The sequence below is a fragment of the Ambystoma mexicanum genome, chromosome 5p, assembly GCF_040938575.1.
Source record: "Ambystoma mexicanum isolate Mex_15411 chromosome 5p, UKY_AmexF1_1, whole genome shotgun sequence".
Lineage (NCBI taxonomy): Eukaryota > Metazoa > Chordata > Amphibia > Caudata > Ambystomatidae > Ambystoma > Ambystoma mexicanum.
Window position 1 is genome coordinate 1,308,581,538 of NC_090930.1, and position 20,643 is coordinate 1,308,602,180.

Consider the following 20,643-nt stretch of genomic DNA (forward strand, 5'->3'; position numbering starts at 1 on the left):
CCGAATTTCCACGCCGTTTGGCATGCAAATACCCTGTTTTCCACACACATAATTCTATGAATCGGCCCTAAGTACACGGGATAGTAGCACAGGTATTTCAGCCCAATGTATGCAGCAAGGTGTACAGTGGCCTCTGCTTTGGAATTGCCCACTGCTTCGTGTGTTCACCTTTTGTGTACACGTCGAAAGGACAGGCAGACCCAGATTCCACTGTGGCGATGGCCAGCGAGACAGCAAATGGTTAACGCTGGACAGAGCCTACTGCACGAGTGTCAAAGCCCGGCTCCCACCCCCGGCCTGAAGACTGCCCACCGTGGAAATGCAGGTGCTCTGGTTGGCTTCCTTCGGCTGCCAATCAAGACCTACCAGCTGCCCAGGCTTAGAAAGAACAGAGCCGCAGTATGGCTGTTTCAGAAGTTCACATGGGAGTGCTGGGGAGAGAGAGCGAGAGAAGGGGGAGTGGAGAGAGGGGGGAGAGGCAGTGCAGCACCAGCTGGCGAGGCACCACAGCAAGTGTCCCGGCTCCCTCCGTCCCCTTATCTTGCTCACATTCACTGTCCAGCCTCTGTGCTGCTTTGCTTTCATGCCCTGCTCCCACACGCTGCTGGGCTATGAGGTGAATGAACAGCCCGGCTCAAGGGGTTTCTAACTGCGGGAGAGTTGTCCACGGCCACACACCTTGTGTAAATGACAGTAACTTGCGCTGGAGCTGCAAGCGCTAGGAGGCACTGTGTGTGGCCACTCCTGGCACACGGAGCTCAGAAGATCGCCGCTGCAGCGCACGCCTCATTGGATTACGACACCTGGCGCTACTTGGGACAGACTACTGTGAACAAGGGGGTCAATCCTGCCGCCCCCAATTTGTGAAGACCGTTGAAAGATGGATTTAAAAAGGGATTTTACAGTTTGGTGTCTGTTCCTAGCACTTGACATGCATTTTAAGGTGAGCCTGTGGAATGTTTGCATTGCTGTCTTTCCTTCCGTCTGGAACATGTCATGTACTTTCTCATTCCTTCATACAGGCATGCACACATACATCAAAACTACTTGCGTGTAAAGGTGCGCATGTTGTGCATGTTTACTGGCATGTTCATGGTGCATGTGTAGCTGACACCCTCACGTGCCAGTGTCTTCTTCCTACACCTCACCTGAGTGTTTGCACCTATTTTGCAGAGCGCACCTGTCTGTGCGGCTGGAACCCGAGGCCCCCCTCTCCCCTCAATGCATTCTGAGCTGCTAGACCTGACGGGACACAGTGGTGAGTACTACGGGGGAACTCTGAGGTTCATGACACCCTGGCGGGAATGGCGTATGATATGTATGTAGGAATAAAGGGGTGTGACGTGGTTGGAGATATCCCTGTTTGAATGCTGTGTGCCCACTCCTAGCTTAAAGTGTTTCTAAATGCACAAGCCAATAAAAAAAATAACGTTGTGCCCTGGAAGGAAAAAAAACGACAGACCCTTGTGCAGAAAAGTGCAATCGCTTGCAGTTTGGCGATTCCGACACCGCTGCGTTTCCGGGACCTTTGTGCTCGGGACGGGCGCACTTTGGGAGTAACACACACAGCACCCTTTGTCAGCAGGTTTCAGAGGCGGAACTAGCGCCGGAGTCGCTTCTGTTCCGTGGCGTGCAGTTTTGGGAGCACGTGGGAAGCAGGTCGGGCAGAGCTAATGAACGCGCGCGCCTTCGCCGCGATTAGACTTCAAGGGGAAGCCCCGCGCGGTGCGCTACACTGTGTCCGTATGAGTCCCGAGGACAAGTGGGCTGGGAACCACGTGACCTCCCCTCCTGCGCGCAGTGAACGCGACGACGCTGACTGCGCAGCACTGTTATTGTTTTGATAAAGGAGCCACTCGGGGTGAGCACCAGAGCTCTCTGCAAAAGAGTCCTGCAGCTGCTACACCTGTGACCAGGGGTGCAGCGGGAGGCGGTGGAGCGCTACCGCTTCAAATGATGGGAGAGGCGCTAACTTCAGAATCTGAAACGTACCTGTGTGAGGGCGTACGACCTTTACACATTCTAATGAGACTCTTTTAGTGCAGCGTCAGTGTTACATGCAGTTAACTCTCTCCTTCACATAAACCACACTTTTAAGGACTGCTGTGAGAATGAGCTGTCTCATGCCCCCTCCCCCTTCCAATTACTCCCCTGACGTGCACATAACATCCCATCAGCATTTCAATTGCCTAAAAATCTATGCACCCAAATGCGATTTTGTTTTTGGCGGGTGAGACGCCTATTAGAATGAATGGGCGTGCAGGAGGCTTGGCGGGTGAGTCAGCCCTTTGCAAAGCGGGTGACACCAGCCAAAAGCGGGTGAGTTGAGAGCTATGTGGTGTTAACAATGACACTTTTCACATTAGTCATTGCCAGGCTTGTGTTAATTGTGTAGCTTCCTGCCCTGGGCCATGTATCGGTCGACTCCTGCCCTGTCCTGCCACGGCTCTGTAGTTCAGCGAGGTGGAGTCAACCTAGCCCATTTCCGGGAGGGTGACCGATCTGCCCAATGGCCGTTGCGCCACTGCCAGTGACCATCATCACAGGTCGAGGACGGCTCCTCGCGAACCGCGGAACCCGACGAGCTGCCCTCACTGTACGACACTGCAATATTCATGTAGCTCGTAAAATACGGACAAAAACCAACTGGAATTGACTCGTCCACTAGTTTCCTGTGCTCCACGTTGCCACTACACCACAGACCACACTGATATGCAAATGAGTAGGCAAAACGTGACAGTGTGCACCCTCTTCCTGAGTGGGCCTATTCAAACAAAGCATGGATTGAAACCGTGTTCGCCATTCGCCTTGAGTAAAGTTAGGGTGACCAGACAACCCGGTTTTGCCGGGACTGTCCCAGTATTTGGTGCTCTGTTCCCATTGAAAACTGCAGTGTTCCTGTTTTTTTGTAGTAGGTCTTCATGGCTGCCAGGCAGGAATGCACAGTCTCGCACAGAAGAAATGCTGCATTTTCCAACTTGAGATACTGTTAGTGTGTGATAAATTAATTATATGTGTTTATTTGAACAGTAACAATTAAACCCCCTTCTTCTCCAAACGCTACTGAAGTCTAGTGTCTTGACAGCCACTTTCAAGATTTAGTCCTACTTTTATGTTAGTTGCCCGGTCCCATTTTTTTTATTTTTAAAATCCGGTCCCCCTAGTAAAGGGCTCTCACATTTTTGGCTAAAGCACAAGTCTAACCTGAGCACTTTGCCACAGTTTTTCTTCTCCATTGCAGCTTACTGTACAATTATACTTGTCTGACTCCAATTATGCAGATAATGTGGCGTGATGTTGACTTCCGTTGTTGCTGTACTAAAATGGTGAAATCATACACGTGATTACAGACTGGCTTGACTCTCGCCCAGTAATTGGTGTGTTCCCACCCAATATTGGGTGACCAGTGATTTAGAAAAGGAGTTCTGATATATAGTGCAAAGTACCATGCGGCTACACTTGTGCTTGGTGCTGTGCTGTTATATTGGTACCGAAAATGCTGCACAAGTGCAATATGCATAGGTGAATGGGCACACAAATCAGGCCCCATTTTCCATACATGTGTGTAATGGTGAGCAGGAGGGGCACCTATGCTTCCTGGGTGGCTTCATTGTATAATTGTACATCAAGGTAGACCCACAGGGGTTTAAACAATCCACCTGCCTGATTGTAGGTCCAGCTGCACCTCTTCAGAGGTATCCTACCTTTTCTCACCTTCCCACAGAAGCTCACTGTCTCCAGAGCTCTGGTTCTCTCTAGGCTGGACTACTGCAACAGCCTCTTTCTAAATCTTCCTAACTCCACTCTTCACCCTCTTCAAATAATCCACAACTTTACTGCAAGACCTATCCTTGGTCTCAAGCCCAGGAACCTCATCTCTCCAGCTCTGAAATCTCTCCACCAGCTCCCAGTGGCCGCGAGGATTAAGTTCAAGACCCTTTGCATCATCCACAAGGCTTTTTGGGCAGTGACCCTCACTACCTTAAACTCTCTCTTCCTAAGTACCTTCCTTCAAGAGCCATCTGCTCATCTACTTCTAATTCTCTGCGGGTGAGTCGCTTCTCCAAGCAGAGTATGGGTGGTAGATCTCTCTCCTCTGCAGGTACCTCCCCCTGGAATGGCTCTCAGCCTTGAGCCAGACCACCTGAAGTTCTGGAAGCTGCTCAAGACCTTCCTCTTCTCTTCCTCCTTTTCCCTCCCTCTCCCCTGCTAATCTACCTGTCTGCTCGCCCTGACTGATGGCGTGGTTGCCCTCATGCATCCCCTACCCCCCCTTTGACCAGTCACCCTGCACTGCCTTCTGGTCCACCCAGCACTTCCGGTCTGGGACTGCACCAGTGGCGGACTTAACGGTCGGCAGACAGACAAATGGGGAGCGGGCCCCTGTGCCCTGCCCCACCCCTTCCCTTCCCAGTCTCTCTCTGAGACACACGTTGCAGTCAGACCTGAAATTCAGCATATGGTCACAGCACACTGTAATGGAGGCAATGAATCTATTAATGGGCTTTAAACGCCTGCCGCGCAGTGCACAATGCCCACTATAACTCAGTTAATCACTTCTCAGTTGTTCCCTGCAGCTCGGTCCAGGGTGCTCTGACTGGGCAGTTTACTTCTCGCTATATCCCCTCTCCAGAAACGCATGCTCCTCTGCTCTAGCAAGTGTTTAATGTATTATAGTTAAGAAATAATGCAGAAAAAAGCAGACCTGAATTCTGCTTGTTGTAATATTAGTTCAGGGCTGGATGTCTGCGCTCGGGCCTTAAAAATCACAACTTAAATAAAATGAATCATGTGTCCCTAAAGTTCATCTTTGCGCAACTCCGCCCACTTTGGGGCCCCGCCTCTAGGACCCACCCACTTGGGGGCCCTCTGCAATTTTTGCCCACAGGCCCATTTGCCTTAAATCTGCCACTGGACTGCACCCGTGTAGTCCTCTTCCGCCCTCACACTTACTCAGAGCCCTGCTGCCCTGACTGCACTTCTTTTGGTAGCCCTTCCCTGCACTTCTCCCCTCCCTATCCCCCGCACTTGCACGATCAGAATGTCACAAGGCCTGGTAAGATTGTTGTCCTGTCATCCCTCTGTCTCTCCTCCTTGTCTTGTGGAGCCTAGAAACACTTGTGTAAAGGCGCGTTATAAATACCAAATCATATCATACCATATCATTGTAGTGTAGAGGGCCTACTCCCCCTATTTCCAACAGATGATTCATTCCCCAGCATGAAGGTAACACATGTGTATAGCGCAAAAGTACAACATTACACAAGCAAGCAGAATATTGCTTAATGAACCCAAATATGATAGCAGATTATATGTTGGCAAGCATTCTTTTTTCATGGGTCCTGGTGTGGTGGGGTGGGCGGTGTGTTTCCAAGGTGGCTGGGATATGGAAAAATAGCATGTAACCACTAGTACCCGTTTTGCCAGTTGCGGAACGCACGCGCTGCAGTCCCTACCAAAAAAATCTGGATTGAAAGTGGATTGCTACTGGATTTTCCCAAACATTTAAATCCTCTTTAAATCCTCTTTAACTCCAGACACTCCCATTGTACTCAGAGGATTGCTTTTGGCTTCTTTTTGGCTTCATGCACCCTGAAATATGTTAATTAACAATCCTCAGTGGAATGCAATCCCAAAACAATCCAAGCAATCCAATCCCCAACCAATCCAATAAAAATCCCAAAACAATCCAATCCCCAACCAATCCACTAAAAATCCAAAAACAATCCAATCCCCAAACAATCCACTAAAAATCCCAAAACAATCCAATCCCGAAACAATCCTCTAAAAATCCAAAAACAATCCAATCCCCAAACAATCCACTAAAAATCCAAAAGCAATCCAATCCACAAGCAATTCAATCCAGTAAAAATCCACTCCCCAAACAATCCTATTAAAATCCAAAATCAATCCAATCCCCAAACAATCCTATAAAAATCCAAAAGCAATCCAATCCTCAAACAATCCAGCAAAAATCCCAAAACAATGCAATCCCCAAACAATCCTATAAAACCCCAAAAGCAGTGCCATCCCTAAATAAATACAAAAGCAATGGATTACATCTGGCTTCCTTTTGGCTTAATGCACCCTCGTAGAGATCCAAAAGCAATGCAATGCATTCCCCAAATAGACCTTTTGAGATCCAAAAGCAATTAATGTAGTCACCAAATAATACTTTATAAATCAAAAAAACAAAGCAATCCCAAAAATATCCTTTAACAATATAGGCATTGTTTTGGTTTATGAGGTGGAAATAAATTTAGGAGTTTAAAAAAATAATGTTTACTATAATCCTGAAAAGAAACGCTTAAAAAACACATTTGGTGCATCTTGTTGAATTGGGCTTTAAAAGCCTCACTGTGGCTTAACTGTGTCTTTCCCGCGTGCTCTGCTCTCAGTGAAATGCGAGCGCGCTTTCTCTTGAGTAACGCGTTCAGGGAGTGCTAGTTTCCACGGGAAGTATTTTCACGGAGGGCTGGTTCATGGTGTGTGTGCGGGTTAATACGCATGGTTACGATAGCCTCGGAACACACGTAAACTGGGGCCGAGGGATGGACTTCACTTGGCGGGCTTGGCCTGAAATGGAATGGAGGCGCGGTAGCTGTCCATGTTGACATGACAAAGTTAACGACGGATCCAAGAGTTAGGAACTTGGAAGACTGGAGGAAGGATCCCCGTTCACATATATATATATTTTTAAACGTAGACAGTTGACTTTGGATGGGTGCCAACCACTTTAAAACAAATTTGGGGAGGAGCGGTCAAAAGAGGAGGGACTCAAAGTGAGGGGTTTCCCAGGGACTCGAGGGAAAAAAACGGGGACTCGAGAGAAAACATTCAAAGAAGGGTCTGGTCCCGCTCCCAGCAGCAGGCCCAGTTAGCTAGCTCGACGTGAGCTGAGCGCACCGTAAAGTTTCACCCCCACCCCCAACGGCAAAATATGGTAGCCATTCCAGAGGTTTCTTAGAAAGCACACTGGCATTCCTACATATGTAAGACCACTCAGACGTTCGCTAGTTGTCAAAGAGTGGAAACCACAAGAGGGCGCTGTGCGTAAGCAATAAGAAAAGTGCAGCTGAAACGAACTAAAATGTGAGGCACTGTTAAACATGAACACATTGAGGGGGGTTCGATTTTTTAGAGCTTTCAATCTGATAATCAGCAGTTTTCTAACAGTTTGAATTACGGCTCAGTGCCTGAAAAAACGAAAGTGGGGCACTCTGGCGAGTATTGGAAAGTGACATCACGGAACATCACGTGAAATAGGCACATTTAATTCAGGCTTGTCTATCACGCTTGAAAACAACGCACCTAAAAAAAGGCATTTGCTAAGGGAACAGAGGAGTGTCACATTACCTTGTTGCTTAAGTATAAAAAGCATGCCCTTTTTAAGTCTGAGAATCAGTATCCAAACATGGTCGTATAGGAACATGTCAGTAGGAGGCATTTTGCAGCTCTCAGCCATTGATTGCTGTGGTCTTGTGAGGCCCGAGGCCAGGGTTCAATTCCCATCCAGAGTTCGAAACCCAGCAGTAGCCTGTTGTTAGTTTTTATGTTTTTTTCAAATTTCTTAAATACACACGGGGGACGGCGTCCACCCACCCAAAAAAGTGTGTGGACGTCGTCTACCTGCGCATAGACATCGAAGGGCATTCCAAGGTGGGCGGTAAGGGATACCGGACACCGGTAAGGAGACCGGTGCCGGTAATCCCTTACCGCCCTACTACAAGGTCCCTTAGCGGGTCCCACCAGGAACGGCTGGTCTGACCAGCCGTTCTGGACGGGACTCGTTAAGGGATCAGGGCGCTAATAACGGGCTGGCAAGTCGCAAGCCCATTATTAGCGCCCTCCCCATTCCCATTTGAGCCCTTTAGGGGCTCAAATGGGAATGGGGAATGGCATTTTCAATAAGGACTTACCGGTCTCGCAAAGGTCGGACTACACCGGTAAGTCCCTATTGAACTATACCGGTGCCAGACCTGTTATTGGTGGCAGTCATGGCGGAAATGGCGCCATGACTACCACCAACCTCGGAATGAGGGGCCTAGACAGGATAGGGCCTGAGCAGGCCAGGATTTACAGATATTAATCTCACAGTGGTGTGCCCAACTACATTAGCTCCAGGCCCTACTTGTTAGACAATCCTGGCTACGCCTCTGCACCTGCGTGGCCTGTCGACTTGCGCCCTGCTCAGGGGTTTAAGTGGGGTAAGAAATCGAGGGGGGGTCCTCATTTGGGGGCGTGGCTTGTGGGATGGGCATGGCCTTAAAAACCTACACAGACCATAGTAAGGTAAGAAGGTAAGCAAACATTTTATATATTTGTATGCCTACCTTACTATGGTAGTATGCAATCCATCTTTTATAAACATAGAAATATGTAGCATATTTCTATGTTCATAAAAGATGGCTTGCATACTACACAAACCGTAGTAAGGTACGCACATAAATATATAAATGCTTACATTTATATATTGGTTTGCGTGCCTTACTATGGTATGTGTACTTCAAGATGGCTTGAAAAGTACATAAACCATAGTAAGGTACGCACACAAATATATAGCATTTACATTTTTGTGTGCGTACCTTATGGTTTGTGTACTTTCCAAGCCATCTTTGTTAAACATTTCTATGTTTATAAAAGATGGCTTGAAAAGTGCACAATTCAATCCATCTTTTATAAAGCTTTCCCGAGGGACAAAGCCAGAGGCGTCTTTGTCCGTCGGCAAAGCTTTTTAAAAGATGGCTTGAATTGTGCACTTTTCAAGCCCTCTTTTATAAACCTCGAAATATATCGAGCAGGCCCCAGGTTCGCTGAGGGTTAGACACCTCAGCGACCTGGGGAAACAAAGGCACAGTAACTTCCTCTGGTGACCCCTTGCGCGAGAGGTCACCAGAGGAAGTTACAGTGACTGACAGAAATGCCAGCCAGCCACAGCGGGATGCTGTGGCTGGCTGGCACTCTGTCAACTTGCCTGACCTAATGGCGGGTGAATCTCCCATCGCGGCTGCGGCCGACCTGGATAATGCATCCCACCAATGGTGTAGTGGGACCTCGGGGCCCCAGCAGGCCCCCGGCTCAACCCCACTTTTGGGAGACTGCTGGGGCCCGGCCCCCGCACACTTAAAGCACTGGCTCTGCTTGGTTCCAAACCTGTGTCCGAATGGTAAACAGCATTGTGATTCATAGCAAACAGCTTGAAAGGAGAATTACCTGGGAAACAGGTGAGTGCTCGGCACAGGTCTAGGTGGATTTCATTCATTGCCTTTTTTAATTTCACCCACTGCAGGTTCAAAAACCTGAGGCCAAACCCGGGTTAGCCGGCCTCTCTGCGTCCCATGATCGTATCTCCACAGTGCATCCACTTGACTGACGGTCTGCTAATCCTCTGTGATGCACTGTGCCTGATTTACAAATGCATTTTTCAATGGGAGAATCCGGTTCCTGAGCAGGCTCAGGCTGGCTCATACGCTAGGTAGGATGATTAATGCTGCACACTTTAATAAGGACAGTGCTGGGATGAATGCTGCACACTTTAATAAGGACAGTTCTGGGATTAATGCTGCACACTTTAATGACAGTGCTGGGATGGATGCTGCACACTTTAATGATAGTGCTGGGATTAATGCTGCACACTTTAGTAATGACAGTGCTGAGATTAATGCTGCACACTTTAATAATGACAGTGCTGTGATTAATGCTGCACACTTTAATGACAGTGCTGGAATGGATGTTGCACACTTTAATAATGACAGTTCTGGGATTAATGCAGCACACTTTAATAATCACAGTGCTGGGATTAATGTTGCACACTTTAATAATGACAGTACTGGGATGAACGCTGCACGCTTGTCTTAATGACAGTGCTGGGATGAATGTTGCACACTTTAATAATGACAGTGCTGAGATGAATGCTACACACTTTAATAATGACAGTGCTGGGATGTATGCTACACACTTTAGTAATGACAGTGCTGGGATTAATGCTGCATACTTTAATGACAGTGCTGTGATTAATGCTGCACACTTGTTTTAATGACCGTGCTGGGTTGAATGTTGCACACTTTAGTAATGACAGTGCTGGGATTAATGCTGCACACTTTAATGACAGTGCTGGGATGGATACTGCACACTTTAATAATGACAGGGCTGTGATGAATGCTGCACACTTTAATAATGACCGTGCTGGGATCAATGCTGCACACCTGTTTTAATGACAGTGCTGGGATTAATGCTGCAAACTTTAATAATGACAGTGCTGGGATTAATGATGCACACTTTAGTAATGACAGTGCTGGGATTAATGCTGCACACTTGTCTTTATGACAGTGCTGGGATTAATGCTGCACAATTTAATAATGACAGTGCTGGGATTAATGTGCACACTTTAGCAATGACAGTGTTTGGGATTAATGCTGCACACTTGTTTTAATGACACTGCTGGGATTAATGCTGCACATTTTAATAATGACAGGGCTACATGTAGTTTTAACCAACGTCACTCGCCTTGTACCCATTTAAAGTACCCCAGGTACTGCTCAAATGTTTTGCTGTGAAATGTGGCAAAATTACACATTGCCTATGTGGGCCAGGTGATTATTTCTACCAGTGTGCAGCATTAGGAGGGGTCCCCGTCAAGTCCTGTAGTCCTAAAAAAAAGTGGGGGGACTAATTAACATGCCAAGTGGGGAGTGCCGTCAACAGAAATGAGCATATCAGTGACATGTGCACATTTCATTTTATTGACTTTGCATAGCCAAATAAAGTGCACTGTGCTAACACAAATTGCCTTTAAGAAAACCAACACATCAAATATGACCCAAAAGAGGGCATTTTCTTCTAATGTTGTTGGAGAAGTATAAACGATGTGCACTTCTGACCCCAAGAATCTATGCCCCTGTTCTCCCTGGAGCGCACGATTCCCATATGTGACATCTCACCTTCAGTCGTTTCTGTTCTATCATCTGGGTGTAGTGGTGAAGGGCCCGACCTGATAGTCTGGCGCCGCGGTTCAGACCAGAAAAATCCCAAAACACAGTCCAAGTTATCTCATTTTATCTACCACTTTTAAAATAGCCAGGAGGGGATGGCGTCTGCCCTCTGAAAAAACTGGGCGGACGCCGTCCACCCGTGTGTACCCTCGACCGAGCCTTGCTGTTACATAAAACTTGTGAACAGAAGCGGAGAAATGTGACAGGATCCACGAAACCACTGCAGGGACAGTTGGCAAATCTTCTGCGGCCAAAGACCGCGTGAATGTTTCTTCAGTGAAGTAAACTGTGTTTAATATGGAACTGCACAGCATGAATACATGCATGCCAAAATGATGTGACAAATATTCTGTAGGAATCTTAAAGTTTCAAAAATAGTAAATAGCATAATGATGGCATCACAGGAAATTATGGCAAATCAATGTTATCCAATCAAATATATCTGGTGGTTAATGCCTCTAATTATCATGAGCTGGCCAGGCAGGAGAGAGCTGAAACAGGGCATCGCCACTGAAAAGCTATAAATCCTTCTATGTCAGCAAGTGCCTGCTGTGGAGGAATGGGTGCGAGAAAGGAACACAGTGATAACATTTCTGTATACCCCAAGGGAAGTGATGGCTGCAATGGCTCCCTCAAATGCAGCTTGTAAGGCGAGTGTGCAAAGTGCACATTTAAAGTCCCAGAACTATAAAGAGAAATATATTGCAGTGTTATTGCTGACAGGCAACATGGGGCAGTGAATGGGGACTGCAGGGGCTGATGCATGGCACCTTTCAATTGAAAAGGTGGAAAGGCCCTGATGTCGTCCAGTGTGCCCATGTGGCAGAGAAGTGCCATAGCCAGGCCCCTTCTCACACTCTTCATGGTCCCTGCATGAGCCAGTGAGACAAAAGCAACCCTGGACCCTCATCTTACCCATTTACGTGAAAGGGAACTCTGTCATGCCAGCAATATTCTTCCCAGATACTAGAAAGAGTATGCCTTTGGGTTCCACTCCCTGTAGGTGGGGTGACGATGTTAAAAAATGTGCAACATGTTTTTTGACCCTGGTGCTCCAGCACCTGACAGTGTTTACTCACCCATGGGTGAAAGTGTATGGCCTTAGATGTCAGCTGCTCGACCGTGCAAAGTTTAAGTTTAGTTGTGGGACTTCGCTTTTTCTCACTTGACTTGTGAAGTGTACTGACACGACTTGCACTGATCATTTATTGTTGTCATTAAACAAACTTAAGTAATTTGACATAGCTGCAGAGATGATTGATTGGAGATGACGTGCGGCTAGCAGCTGTATGTATTTACAGCAGAGCTGAGCACACAGTGACAGACCCCGTTCAGAAGAATTTCGTGACACACAGACCACCGGCTTGAAGATCACAGCACAATGAGGCACACATCTTAGAGAGAGGCATGGGATGGCAGGCGTCACTTTGATGCTCTGACACTGCCTGGACCTCAGGGTGCACAGGGCAGAGTTGAATGTTTTACGCGCCAGGAAGTGCAATATCATCAATCAAAACAATGGGCCATTAGCACACCCACCTTCAGGATCTGGACCTCAGGCAGCCAGGCATACTGGTAAATGAATTATCGGTAGATTTTGACAGGAATATCGGTAGGTGCTAGGACTACTTAAAAAGCGGTAGCCTACTGCCTGAATCAGTAGTGTTGGTAAGAATGTGAATACCGGCCTCGACGAGGCAACATTAAGGGACACACCTAGCCCCACGCATGACCAGACCTTCCTAGGCCCTGCACTTATGGGTCTTTCCTTGCAGACATTTGACACATGGGGGGAGGGTGGGGGAGGGAGATCGAGGGCAACGGTTGACAGGAGAAGGGTCTTTGCAACCCCTCTCTCCTTCTTCAGGCCTGTTGATGCTGCCTCCATCTTCTCTACTCCTGGCATCTTTACCGTCCGCCCCGCCCCCACACGTGTTCCTATGTTCCTTAACAGCAACAAGCACGTGTAAAAGTGATGTCACAGTTGATTTACAGCTGTCAAGTTCAGGGGACCCCTTTGTAGGGGAGGGAAGTGTTAAGGGGCTCCAGATTAGGCCGGGCTCCCTCCAGTGCCTTGGATGACAGAGACACTGGAGTCAGTGAGTTGGTGGTCGAACTGCCGCACGGGGAGCCGTGCAGCCCTTTTATTAAAACAATCACATGGAGTGTGCATGTGTGCTAACCACGTGACACTACACGAGGCAAAGGGGAGGGACTCAGACATAACAGGAAGGCAACTAAGGTGTGTCATTTTCATTAATTCGGTGATGAACCCCACACTAATATCCCAGGGTCTTTCGCTGGGTGTTAGGTGAAGGTACTGGTCTGTCACTGTTCCCTGTGAAATTGGTTGTAAGTGGGATGGTATGTGTACTCACACAGTACGTTTTCGTTGCCAGGTGTGGCCACAGCCATTCCGTCAATAAATGCACTATGCCTTGTGAGAAGGGATGGGTCCAATGTTATTGTAAATATGTATTCCTCTCTATGTTGTGTTCTAACGAAGAGTCCAACGTCTAATGCCATCCATGGAGGATTCGTGTTCTCTGGGGCCGGTACTGGCCTCTTCCCTTACTTCACAGAGGCATCAGCTTTCCCCAAACCCATCAGCCGTTCTGCAACACACCACCCTGCGTGTTCTTCTGGGCCCAGGGAACTGTTGCCTCTCATAGCAGTGGACGAGAGTCACGCGACCTTGTTATCTGGACGTCCCTAAACCGGGGTCACATTTCGGAAGTCGAGTGGAGTTAAAACTGGCCTGGCGCGTTTAGTGGATTAAATCTGTAATCACATAACTGCTCGAGCGCCCTGCTGGGATCTGGCCAGCTGGAAGGCACGGTGGCCACAGGAGCGCGCAGCATTGTTTGGCGGCGGCTGCAAGAGCCTGATGCAAAATCATCGACACTGATTAAAGACGCCATTTAGGATAGAACGTGCCACATTTTGGTGAAAAAATTGCTGGATTTGTCCTTGCCAGGTCGTCCCACTATCCAAGCCTTTCTTCACCCGTCCTCTACCGTGGGGCGGATGTTAGTGTTTCTGAGACTAGCCAGGGGGATACCATCCGTCCTCAAGGATATTTACCAAATCAAGTTTACACTGTAATGTCCTTCTCCTAAACACCACTGTGAAGCAGGCGAACTAGCTCAGTGAGTCAAGTACTCACCGCAGACAGTAATCTGCAACCGGGATAGTTCAGCTCCGGATCCTTCCTAGTTTGATAATGTGAGTCCCACGAAATGGGGTGATCATCTCACTATCCTTACATGGTTTAGAAGTGGGGGTGGGGAAATAACAATCCTATAACTATTCAGGGGTAGCCCAACTCCAAGCCTCGAGGGCCAGATCCATGTCGGATTTTCAAATGTATGCAAACGTTTGCTCATGCATATTAATGAGGGACATCCAGAAAACCTGTCCGGTTTCCAGTCCTCCAGGCCCGGAGTTGAACACACCTGACAGAATGAAAGGTTGTTTAGTGGCAGAGGAACAACTCAATGAGACCGTGCACAACAAACACGTGCTGCCATGTCATGCAAACATGTTTTGTGGCAGGTGGACAGAAGTGGTAGAGGAGAAATATTTCTCTTAATGGTGCACACCTTGGCATTTTGGGGTATTTTTCAGTGCCACCATGTTGTTTGTGTGAATGGCAGCGGTGCGCTTGACGGATCCTACATCGCAACTGATGTGTTTGCTTGGCACCCTGTTCTGAGCATTGCATGGCGTATCTCCGCACTATCATGGCGCCACAGTGACAGGAAAGCGATGATCGTGCCAGTGGGTGACGACTAGATGCCTATCCAGGACAGTCTAACAAGTGGGGCCTGAAGAAGCACATGTAGTTGGGCCCACTGCAGTGACATTAACATCTGTAAATGCCCACCCAGCTATGCTCTGCCATAGCAGATGCCTCTGCTTTTATGAGAGAGGCGATGCACGCAACTAGACCCCTCTTCCGTGGCGTGGGTGACAATGAACCTGCGTGCTGATTGGGCGCTGGGTCAGGAAGGCCTTTGTTGCACGATGCAGCACTTCAGCACAACATGCTGCCCCGACCTCCAGCGTTTGTCCGTTACCTCGTTACACCATTTCATCTGTTTCCATTGTGATTGTGATATTTAACAGCACCTCTCATCTGCACGTTGAGGATTGGCATGCTGTTGGAACTGGGTGTGAGGGCTGCCTCTGCTCGGCAGCCTCAGCTCCGGCACCCCGGCAAAGATGTTAGGGGAGTTAGACTCCATCACTGCGAGGAAGGTGGGACCAGGGAGTAGTTATCAGATCCAAGATTGTGATGTGATAGGTGTTGCTCCGTGTTGTCTTGCTTCCAAGGCGAGAATGTTGCTGCTGAGCTATCCTCCCGGTTGAGCCACATCACATCTCTTAGAAGTAGAAGGCATGGAGGCAGGGCTTTATTGCTACAGAAGGCCTTGCTCTGGGGTGTGTGGATAGCACACGCATTCCCTTTCTTGGGGTGAACCTACTGGCCACAAACTATAATGCATGGAAGCCTGGAATACATACACGAAACCTGTGTCTATTAGTCTGGCTGTCACATCACTTCTCACCATTAATAACAAAAAGACATGGCTAAACTGTAACAACTTATCGTGCTTGACTTGTGATATCGCAATGCATGCTTGCTGTCCAAACCAGCACAGTGAGAAAAGCAGCTCCATAATTAGAATTCCAGCTGCCACTTAAATAATTAAATTGATGAGTCACCTTTAAGAATCTTTTCTTCCGGGATCCCTTTCTCGGACAACCCAGTCGCATTCAGGGCTTTAAGTGTGACAAGGCTAGCCGGGGCTCTGCCCTAGCAGTCTCCCAAAACCACAATCAAGCTGAGGCTCACACTATCCTCGACAGCCCCATAGGTGCTGGATTTCTTTTACTTCATTCAATGAACTGCTTGACACATTAAGCCCGTAACTGGCTTCTTGTGTCAAGCAGTTTATTGCACAAAACAAAAGAATGCGTGCACCTATGCAATAGCACAGTGCAACGTGCCACTGGTTTGTCAGCAGCAGGGCTCGGGGTTTGAATGCCCTGCACAGGACAATGGGCCTCATTACACGGTAGGAGGTAACCATGGTGCTAATAGCTCCATGGCTGCCTCCAAAACCATACCGACTCCACCCTGGTGAATGGAGCAATTACCGGTCCATTCCAAGGTTGGCGGGACCGGTATTTCCCCATTCACCAGGGCCCTTCCCCATTCCCATTTGAGCCCCCATATGGCTCAATGGGAATGGGGAAGGTGCAAATAACGGTACCGCAAATTGCGGTACCGTTATTAGCCCTAAAGTCCCTTTGCGGGTCCTGTCCTTAACGCCTGGAAAAAACAGGCATTAAGGGAGGACCCGCAAAGGGAACTCGTAGTAGGGAGGTAGGGGATTACCGGCACCAGTGCCCTTACCGGTGCCGGTAATCCCCTACCGCCTACCGTGTAATGTGGCCAAATGTCCTATGTTAATGATTGGAACCCGAGCACTGCCAGTGAGATGCCAGTGTCACATTGCACTGTGCTAGTTCTGAGATGCTTCATTTTTTAGTTTCATTCAATAGACTGCTTGACACATAAAGCAGTGTCAAGCAGTCTATTGAATTAAATAAAAGAATTGAGCACCAAGGAAATAGCACAGTGCAATGTGACACTGGCCTCAGCTCGGGGCATTTAACAAAAAGAAACCTGACAACACTGTTTTAATTGTCCTTTGCTGGGGACACCTCAGGCCATGCCCACCATTTAGGCCACACACCCTCATTGCAGCCCCACCCCAATTTCTCACCCCACTTACCATTTTTTCTTGTAATAGGCCTCCCATATCTTCTCTTTCCTCTTCCCCATCCCACCCCTCACCCGTTCTCCCCAATACCCACTACATGTACAAACACACATATGTATATGTTTATCGTACGAACAACAGGTGTCGAACTAAAGGTCAGTGAGGTTAAATAGGTTGGCAAAGCCACAGATTACTGGTGTGACCATGCACTACGGTGAAGTAATTCCTCCACTTCAGAAAAGGCTTATTGCATATTACCCCCTACGAGTTCTGTGCCCTTGCAATGGGACTAAGCGCCCCTCTCTTTGGTTATGGAGTTCCCCTGTGTCTCGCGATGTTCTAAGTCATGGCTACTAGTTCCTGTAGCCCAAATGGACCAGAATGCACGATGTACCTTCTGTTTCCTTCACGCCCAAGAGATTTGTGAATAGCAATAAGTTCAGTATAATTTGAATGTGCACATTTTTCAGTAAAACTGAGCAGAGGAAAAGCAGGTCATATTGCATGGGAATGAGATCTTCCATTAGTATTCACTAAAACATGCAAGTAAAAGAAACGCGTTCACTGCTCAGCTGTGCTCTTTCATAGTGTCCCCTGACGCCCGTATAGCATTGCAAATCTACTCCGCCCTCCACACGCAGAGTCATAAATCACCACGGCCACATGGTATTAACTGGCCGCACACATTCACCTACACGCAGTCATTGAAATGCATGTCTCCTGTCTAGCGAAGATTTGACTTCCTTAAAATCAAAATGCACATCCAGAGACCAGGCAGTGAGGAGGCAAACACTGTTCGGTGTTAACCTCTCCTTGTTAAATTGTGTCAGTGTCCGCACAGACTCCAAAAGCAGCCTAGACCACAGCACGTGTGAATTAAACACTCCGTGAGTACATCCATTGAAAGTCACACGGATACTGTATTGCATCACTGCATGTAGACATTCGTCTGTATATGGTAATGAAGCACACACACTATGCAAATGAAAAGGGAACATGAGAAAATACAAGATATATGAACTCATGGTAAGTATCCAAATCACAGATAATCAGCAGGTGTTTCTTTATAGCCTCTGGTTTTGCAGAGAAAACAATACAACTATATGAATAAATGATGGCCGGATGTTGCAAACAATTGCAGACTCATATAAAAGTGCAATTCCTCTGACATTTTCTAGGGTTAACAATTTTATAACTGAACACTTACCTAGATGATAATCTACCATCTACCGTAGATTTCGAAGTGTTGTTAGCTTGTGTAAGAAGAGCGTCCACACCTGTTTCGATCAGAACATCAATTGTCATTAGGCCTTCTGCAGGGCTACACTGGGCAAAACAGTCCTCTGGAGATTTCACGTGGGCCTCTGCACTCTGGGCATCTTTTGTATTTTATGTTCACATTCTATCACAGGAAAAGGGCTGGGCTTGCTCAAAATGTGTAATATGGGGCCACTTTGAAAATTATTTCCAGGGCCCCTTTTGGTTCCCAGTCCAACCCTGCCTTCTGCGGAACAGTCTGTATCTGTAGAGTTAAGCAAATGACACACTCATTTATAACATTGTTCTAGATGTCCGAATAGCACTAAGAAATGATAGCTGAGAAATGCAAAGGTTCATGATCTGCAATGTGTCTGTCAAGCAGGGATACAATCCCAAGCCCTGAGGGAGTTATTGTGAGTCTTTAATCACTTGTTACGCTGGTGAAACATTTGAACTAAAGACTCTGGGCCTCATTACGAGGCTGGCGGTAGCTGTGTCTGTAATACAGGCACAGCTGCCGCCGGTATTTGATTTTTTCCGGCGCCCAGCAATGGGCAATTTCTGGGTCATTACGGCCTTGCCGGACCCGCTATTTGCCCATTCCTGGGCCCCGGGAAAAATGCTTCCCCATTCCCATTTGAGCCCCATAGGGCTCAATGGGAATGGGGAAGCCGGATGCACCGACACCGGTATAAAAGATGCCGGTGAAACTGACATGCTGTGCTCGCGGGGGCCACTCTGCCCGCCAGGTCAGACCTGGCCGGCCGAAAGGCACCCATGAGCACAACTCGCAGTTTGCCGGTCCAGGAACTACGGTACCGGCAAGCTTACCGGTACTGTAGTTCCCGGACCGGCAAACTTATAATGAGGCCCTCTGTGGTGAAACAGAGAACGAATTTCAAATAAACGTGCCATTTCTATCTACAAGTGTTTTTTTTCTTATTATTTTCAATAGAAATGTGTTTTCTTTCGTCAGAACGGGGTCTTTGACACCGAAAGCAGTGGACTGGTTCAAGATATGATAAAGGCATATAATAGTGAGTAAGATTTGTGTAGTCTGGTGAGAATGACTAACTGACCAAAAGATACATGGGCGGAGATGACAACCTTCCTTCAGGCATTGTAAAGTAGTTCCCGGTGGAGCTCTTTTAGCCCAAGACTGAAATGTATAATTAAATATTGTATTGCGTATGATACGGACTAAGACTTGGTGCCACGCAGTAATTTTGTTATGGTCTCCATGCACGTCTATGTCATGCATCTTCTTTTTGATGCTAGGTGCACTTTAATAAAAACACAAGTTGGTAAAAAAATGGTGCTTTGCCTCATGCACAAAGCCTCCTACAAACACCCTGAGACATCTTCTCCCAGAATGCAATGCAGGTTTTCGTTCTCAGTGTTTATGGGCATTAAGACTTTGTTTCCCACAATGCAGAGTAAGAAATCTTCTCTCACAATCTTTGTCAGACACTTTGCTACACTGGCAAAAGTGACCAGAATTCAGAGTCTGAGGCTCCTTCTCTCCTTCGCTCTTTGTTGGACACTTGGTACATGAAATACAACTCTCATAATTCAATGTTCAGCATTGTTTTTCACTCTTTATTGTACACTTTGATAGATTGACTAGATTTCCCAATATGCAAAGTTGGACCAAACTCATGCACGCATACCTCCAACCTGATTAACGTTACTGTGCCTTGTGCACAAAACATTCAAAGTGCCAGCGCTTCTTCAGGTTTCAGCAATGACTACCTCTGTGTCACCTCTTCCAGGTCTCCACAGCTTCTCATCCTCTGCTGTCTCTTCCCGTCATTCTAGTGATGGGACATCCATGACCTGTTATAATTGATTCTGAGCATATGGCCCTTTGGATATCGTGCATGCAATGGATGGGGATGCAGAATAACTCTGACAACAAATAATCGAACCAACTCATGAAGATGGCAACGGTTGTTGTTTTATTAACAATTATCTAAAACAGGGAGTTACAACGGACATCAATGGAGATCGCTCGAGCGATCAAGTCATTTTGCATAAAAACATTCTTTTGTACAAAAAAGATGTCAGACGTGATGTCATACTACGTGGCAAATAAGAAAAACCTACAAGAGATTGACATACGTTCAAGAGGAACATCTTAGTATACTTTCTATAAGGGGTGGGATTGTGATTGGCTGTCTACTGTCAGGTGGACAACTTATGCCTACCTCTAAAACATGTAATCTTCAACACTATTAAGTACCCAATATATCATTGGTCTTCAAACTATAAGGCCCTTCATTATACGGCCCTCTATAATTGGTGGGCATGCTTGTGCCATGTCTGGAACATTCGGTTCACTTAGTAGCACGTAAGCTCAGACCTAGGTGCCAGGAGGTGGACTTGACTTTATCTCCCCACACAATTAGCCCAACATCTGTCATCACCCATGCCTTCTGTCATGAAGATTGTCTTTGAACTTGGCCTTGCAAAGTATTCTTGTCTCTGGGAATATATGGGAGTGCGAGCATGCACTATCAGTGTTCTAGGACTCCAAGCTCAACTCTATTTCCATCCTTGGCTCACGTGACAGGAGACCACGATTTGGTCCATTTTGCAGC

The 20,643-nt window shown here is 47.3% G+C and overlaps 1 protein-coding gene across 1 annotated transcript in view; it reads left to right on the plus strand.

Moving 5' to 3' along the window:
* Positions 1 to 422: 422 nt before the first annotated feature.
* The window catches only part of ADAMTS16 (ADAM metallopeptidase with thrombospondin type 1 motif 16), a 631,464-nt gene continuing 611,243 nt past the window's right edge, over positions 423 to 20,643 (plus strand). Inside the window, exons 1-2 of the mRNA XM_069613712.1 lie at positions 423 to 943; positions 1,174 to 1,258. Coding sequence (XP_069469813.1) covers positions 881 to 943; positions 1,174 to 1,258 — 148 coding nt within the window. The 5' untranslated portion in view covers positions 423 to 880. The remainder of the gene's footprint in view (positions 944 to 1,173; positions 1,259 to 20,643) is intronic.